Source organism: Pteropus alecto, unplaced genomic scaffold (genome assembly GCF_000325575.1).
Source record: "Pteropus alecto unplaced genomic scaffold, ASM32557v1 scaffold98, whole genome shotgun sequence".
Lineage (NCBI taxonomy): Eukaryota > Metazoa > Chordata > Mammalia > Chiroptera > Pteropodidae > Pteropus > Pteropus alecto.
The window spans coordinates 19,812,093-19,818,391 of NW_006443570.1; the positions used below are offsets into that span (position 1 = coordinate 19,812,093).

Consider the following 6,299-nt stretch of genomic DNA (forward strand, 5'->3'; position numbering starts at 1 on the left):
AAGAGCGTCAGGCAGCCCAAAATGAGTGCCAGGTCCTCAAGCTGCTCAACCACCCCAATGTCATTGAGTATTATGAGAACTTCCTGGAGGACAAGGCCCTCATGATCGCCATGGAATATGCACCAGGTGGGCCAGCCTCCTTGCACTGGCCTGGCACCAAGGGCCTCTCATCTCTAGGACAGGCAGACACTGATCAGCCAGTTTCCCTCCTTGGAATGGGTTTGGCTGAGGGTCAGAAGTATAGAGTTCCGACCCCCATAATGTGATGCTGGCAGGCCCTTGCTCTGTCTGAGTCTTTAGTTTCATAAAAGGAAAGTCTCAGGCTTGGAAAAGACTGGATCTTGACTTGTCCCTTGCTGTTGCAGGTGGCACCCTGGCTGAGTTCATCCAAAAGCGCTGTAATTCCCTGCTGGAGGAGGAGACCATCCTGCACTTCTTTGTGCAGATCCTGCTCGCACTGCATCATGTGCACACCCACCTCATCCTGCATCGGGACCTCAAGACCCAAAACATCCTTCTTGACAAACACCGCATGGTTGTTAAGATCGGTGACTTTGGCATCTCCAAGATCCTTAGCAGCAAGAGCAAGGCCTACACGGTGCCTGGGCATGGAGGGGACTCAAGGGTGCTAGAGGTTTTGAGGGCTAAGGCCCACTCTGCAACCCTATCTCCCACCCCACCCCCCAAGACCTTAGACCTTTAGCCCTCGGCTGGGTGGTCCTGCAGGAGGAAGCACTTTGGCCTACTTGGGGGAGAATTCTCCAAATGGGTCTGTGGGCAAAGCCCTTGGTCTTCCTTCCCTGGGCTGTAATATCAGCTTCCCTCCTGCAGGTGGTGGGTACTCCATGCTACATCTCCCCTGAACTGTGTGAGGGCAAGCCCTACAACCAGAAGAGTGACATCTGGGCCCTGGGCTGTGTCCTCTATGAGCTGGCCAGCCTCAAGAGGGCCTTTGAGGCTGCGGTGAGTAAGCACTCTCAAGGGGACAACTGAGAAATCTGTAGCTCACTTCCCCTGAAGTCCTCAGCAACAACTGCTTCTATGTTTCTTCTCTTGTGGCTGAGTCATGTCACCCTTATCAGACTCATGGATTACCCCAGGGCAGGGCTTTGGCATCCCTCACACTATGGGTTCTTGAGGGTAAGGCTTGGGTACCCCCTGCAGGGGTCTCTCATTAGATTGGAGACCCTCTTAAGGGCAAGACTTAAATTTTCGCAACAACCTGAGGTTGCTGAAGACATAGCTACAGCTCCCCTGTCAGAGGTTCTTGATAGATTTCAGGTCCTCCATTATCCTGGGAGTCCCTTCACCAGACTAAAGGCTCCTGAGCACAGAGCGGTGACTGCTCATCAGACGAGGGGCTGGGGCTCAAGCTGGGGGTGCTGCTGAGGCTCTTACCAACCCCAAAACTTGGTGCCTTCATAGAACCTGCCAGCACTGGTGCTGAAGATCATGAGCGGGACCTTTGCGCCCATCTCTGACCGTTACAGCCCTGAGCTGCGCCAGCTGGTCTTGAGTCTGCTCAGCCTAGAGCCAGCACAGCGGCCCCCGCTCAGCCATATCATGGCACAGCCCCTCTGCATCCGCGCCCTCCTCAACCTCCACACCGACGTGGGCAGTGTCCGCATGCGAAGGCCTGTGCAGGGAGTAGGGGAGGGGGCCCTGGGCAGAAGGGGATGCCCAGTGGGAGCACAGTAAGCCTAGGGCAGAGGGGACCCTAGGGCAAGTCCTCCATTTTTGCATGTGGGAATGCCAGGGAGGGTCCCTGTCCTGAGGCCTCCATCTATCCCACAGAGCAGAGAAGTCCCTGGCCACTGGGCCACCCATAACCCCAGGCAGCACAGGGAGCAGGACCACCAGCACCCGCTGCAGGGGTAAGTCCATTGGACCTTCCGGGTTCCCTTAGACACCATGCCATTCCCATCAGTTTAATAGACCTGATGAGCTGTTCCCACAGGTGTCCCCCGGGGACCTGCACAGCCAGCAATTCCACCACCTCTGTCATCAGTTTATGCTTGGGGTGGTGGGCTCAGTACCCCACTGCGGCTGCCAATGCTCAACACAGAGGTGGTCCAGGTGGCCGCTGGGCGCACGCAGAAGGCCGGCGTCACACGCTCTGGGCGCCTCATCCTGTGGGAGGTGAGCAGGCTGGGGTGGGCCTGGAGTGGGGGGTGAGTCCCTGTAAGAAAAGGAGGCACTGCGGCCCCTCCCATTCCCTCCCATCTCCTCAACCCTGTCCGCAGGCTCCACCCCTAGGTGCTGGAGGGGGTGCCCTTCTCCCAGGGGCAGTGGTGCAGCAGCAGCCTCAGTTTGTCTCACGTTTCCTGGAGGGCCAGTCGGGGGTGACCATCAAGCACGTGGCCTGTGGGGACCTCTTCACGGCCTGCCTGACAGGTGAGCCCTTCTGGAGACTACTCTGTGGGGACCTCCACTCTGAGAAGGGATCCCTAGAGTAACTTCCCTCTTCGCCATTCATTTACGAACCGCTCATTTAACAATGCTTCTATCTACTAGTTATCGAGCACCAAAGTTTTACTTACACAATCTTCTTTGACCTTCACAACAGGCCTGGCAAAGTAGTAGTAGTATTTCCATTTGACAGATCTGGAAACCAAGGCTTAGAGGCTAAATCATTTGTCCAAAGTCACACACTTGGGAATAAAGACCCCTGTCCTTTTATCTCCCCTATCCCATTCTTCTAGCCCTAGCCTCCAGCTAACTTTCTTGCTCCTCTAACACACGGTTGGACTGGTCTATCTGGAAAAATAGCCTAATCTCACTCCCTTCCCTTTCCTCACTACCCCTCTTCCCAGACCGAGGTATCATCATGACCTTTGGCAGCGGCAGCAATGGGTGCCTAGGCCATGGCAGCTTCAATGACATCAGTCAGGTGGGTGTGGCATGTACTTTGGGAGGAGGAAGTGGGGAGATGGCAAGGAGCCCACATCTGAGAGCTGAAACCCAGGCTGGGGGCAGGGAAATCCCCAGCAACCACAAGTCTCTCTAGTTCAAGTTGCACCTGTTCTGAGCAGCATCAGGGAAAGTACAGAAAGACCAGGCTTCCCCAGTGGTTGTAGTGTGTGTGTATGTTGGGGGCGGGGGAGTTAAAGAGACAGCCATCTCATGAGATTTTGCAGCCTCCAACTTCTTCCCTACAGGGAGATGCTTAGTCCATGCCCCTTGCCCATAGTCTCCCCTTGCTTTCTCTCCCTCTCTAGCCTACCATTGTGGAGGCCCTGCTGGGCTATGAGATGGTGCAGGTCGCCTGTGGGGCCTCTCATGTGCTGGCCCTGTCCACTGAGCGAGAACTATTTGCCTGGGGCCGTGGAGATGGCGGTAAGCTCTCCAGCCTGTTCCAGCCTCTGGCTCGATCTCAACACCTCAGCCATGATTTATTCCCTTCATATTCACCTTCCACTCCATGGCCCGTTTTCTCCTCCCTTTTTTTTTTTTTTTTTTCTGATTCCATTTTTTTTTTCACTCACAAATCTTTATTGCACACCTACTATGTATGTGCTAACCCTGTGCTGAGTGCTAAGACAGGATGAACAAAATGTCGCTCTTTCAGGTGCTTATGGTGTAATGAGGGAGATTTCATTCATTCAACAGTATTCATTGCAGCCCTGTCTGTATCAAGCATCAGGCTGAGCATTGAAACTAGAGATGACTTAGATGGGGTTCCTGTCCTGGAGGACTCAGTCTGGTGGAGGGAGGGATGACACATCATCATCATGACAGGACAGACAGCATCAGGGCTCCACCCAAGGTTCAGAGGTGTAGGAACCCAAGGAATGGCAAGGGACTCCACCTGGAGGAGGCAGTGGTATCTGAACAGGGCCTTAAGAGTAGGATTATGACCCAAAGAGGGGCCAAGGATGGCCATTTCAGGCAGAGGGAACAGCCTTCACTCATGCTGTTATCACCTCTCTGTGGGTCCTCATCCTGGCATCACCAGCCCTAAAGCTCAAACTAGCCCCATCCCGGTTTCTCCTTGTAGGTCGGCTGGGACTAGGCACCAGGGAGTCCCACAGCTGCCCCCAGCAGGTGCCCATACCCCCAGGACAGGAAGCTCAGAGGGTTTTATGTGGTATTGACTCCTCCATGATCCTCACTGTGCCTGGCCAAGCCCTGGCCTGTGGGAGCAACAGGTAAATAGGTGTCCCAGGATGACTAGCCTTGCCCTTCTGACTGCTAATGCTCCATCTGTCATTGTCTAACCCCTCAGGGGTTAGAACTGAGGAGGGCTGAGGGTGCTATGGATTCAACCCAGGGTGGGATCTGTCCCCTGGTGCATCAGCTTCTGCCCAGATAGGTGGGAGCAGGAGAGTGTATACAAACTGTGTCAGTTGGACTTGGCTTCTGGCTCTGCCTTCAGGTTCAACAAGTTGGGCCTGGACTACCTCTCCCTGGGGGAGGAGCCTGCCTCCCACCAGCAGGTAGAAGAGGCTTTGAGCTTCACACCACTAGGTTCTGCACCCCTGGACCAAGAGGCCCTGCTGAGTGTGGACTTGGGCACTGCTCATTCAGCTGCTGTAACTAGTGAGTAGGACCTGAACACAGGCCAGAGGTGGGTTTCCTTGGCCTGCTTTGGACCTCAGCTGAAACATCTTTCCTTCCTTTCCTTTCCTCTCTCCTCTCATAGGGTCTGGTGACTGCTACACTTTTGGGAGCAATCAGCATGGGCAGTTGGGTACCATTGCTCGCCAGGTCAGCCGGGCACCTTGTCAAGTCCAAGGTCTCCAGGGCATCAAGATAGCGATGGTAGCCTGTGGGGATGCCTTCACTGTAGCCATTGGGACAGGTGATTAGTGGGCACTATGGAGATGGGTATGGACAGGCCCTTGGGAAATGAGCGGTTATCATGCTTAGGGCTGCTGGACTTAGCAACCTTATATTGGGGCCAGTATGGCAATCTGGGAGGACAGCTGCTCATTAAGCTGTGTCCTCCTCCTGTTTCCCTCCTTGGGATTCTCCTTGGCAGATGGTGAAGTGTACTCTTGGGGCAAAGGGGCCCGAGGTCGACTGGGAAGGAGGGATGAGGATGCTGGACTCCCTCGGCCAGTGCAGCTGGATGAGACACACCCTTACACAGTGACTTCTGTGTCCTGTTGCCATGGAAACACTCTCCTGGCTGTTCGCTGTGAGATAACTTTTCCCACCTCACCCACACAGGGTTAACCTAGCTGCCCCCGCCCCCCATTCCCAGTGATCATAATCCAAACCACTAAAAGCATCCTTAGCGCCCAAATGAAAGCATATGCTGTGGGATAAAACAGAGCTTCCTGCCTAGGGTGGGCAAGGCTGGGTGCTTTTCAGCCTCATTGTAGGGCTTCCTTCACTGCTCCCCAGACCCCAAATGCATTCTTTCTCCTCATGCCCCCTGGCCCAGTTTAGTATGAACCTCTGTTTCTGGTCTGGCAGGGTCCAGAATCCAAGGCCCAGTGTGGGAGTAGGAGCGGAGGTGGGTGATGCTCACTAGAGGCACTGCCCTCTGGGAGGCTGCAGGGGTTTCTCTTTTGTACTTTCCAGCTATCACAGATGAGCCAGTCCCTCCATGAGGCACCTGGATATACCTGTTGACCACCTTGATATTGCTACTTCTCTGAATGTCCTTGAAAAGTACAGATGCCTAAGGCACGACTGTCCCCACCAGCCTCCTGGATTGTATCCGATGGGGTGAAGCCCCTCCACTGCTTTTGGCCCTGGATATGTAAAACAATCCACCCTATTCTCCCAACACCTCTTTTCCTTCCCCACCCCTTCTTAAGTCAGTGTTTCCAGGGTCCTGCCTAGCTAGAGTCGGATGCCAGATCTAACCTTTGGAAGCTGGGTGGTCTTCAGAGCCTTGGCAAAGAAAGGCTAGAGGTGGCCGTGGCTTCATCCAGACCTTGCCCCTTTCCCCAGCCAGGTTAGAAAATGTGTCCATGGTGCTCAAAGTACCGGAAAGCAGCTCAATACTTTGGATCAGGGCAAGCCAGGGCCTGCCTGGACTGGCCATTCCAGCGGCCTAGCCTCTGCATTGCCTGGGGAAGGGAGGTCTGAGGGAGCCTGTCACCACTCCCACTCCTATATCCTGAGGCAGGGATTTGCACAACTTTTGAGCGCCTCTCTTTCCTTGCGGTAGAGAGTACATCGCCCAGCCCTCAGTATAATACAGAGGGGATGCCTGCTGACGGTTGTCCCTCACTCCTCGCCATTCCCCCAAAACAGGTTGAGGAAAGGGTAGCTGGCTAGACCAGACCGGTTCCCAGATGACGGGGAAGTAGCGCCAATAAAAACATCAGCTGCCAAAAAAAAAA

At 54.6% G+C, this 6,299-nt stretch overlaps 1 protein-coding gene across 3 annotated transcripts in view; it reads left to right on the forward strand.

Moving 5' to 3' along the window:
* NEK8 (NIMA related kinase 8) overlaps nt 1–6,284 on the forward strand; it is an 8,491-nt gene extending 2,207 nt beyond the window's left edge. Inside the window, exons 3-16 of one of the 3 annotated variants that reach the window (XM_006925172.3) lie at nt 1–126; nt 366–598; nt 832–963; nt 1,426–1,634; nt 1,795–1,874; nt 1,958–2,139; nt 2,244–2,394; nt 2,814–2,890; nt 3,219–3,336; nt 3,998–4,148; nt 4,376–4,539; nt 4,643–4,801; nt 4,982–5,140; nt 5,530–6,284. The exon at nt 1–126 is cut by the window's left edge and continues 5 nt beyond it. In XM_006925172.3, coding sequence (XP_006925234.1) covers nt 1–126; nt 366–598; nt 832–963; nt 1,426–1,634; nt 1,795–1,874; nt 1,958–2,139; nt 2,244–2,394; nt 2,814–2,890; nt 3,219–3,336; nt 3,998–4,148; nt 4,376–4,539; nt 4,643–4,801; nt 4,982–5,140; nt 5,530–5,558 — 1,970 coding nt within the window. In that variant the 3' untranslated portion in view covers nt 5,559–6,284. The remainder of the gene's footprint in view (nt 127–365; nt 599–831; nt 964–1,425; nt 1,635–1,794; nt 1,875–1,957; nt 2,140–2,243; nt 2,395–2,813; nt 2,891–3,218; nt 3,337–3,997; nt 4,149–4,375; nt 4,540–4,642; nt 4,802–4,981; nt 5,141–5,529) is intronic. The other 2 variants (XM_025041624.1, XM_025041625.1) reach the window with 2 other exon arrangements.
* Nucleotides 6,285–6,299: the final 15 nt, after the last annotated feature.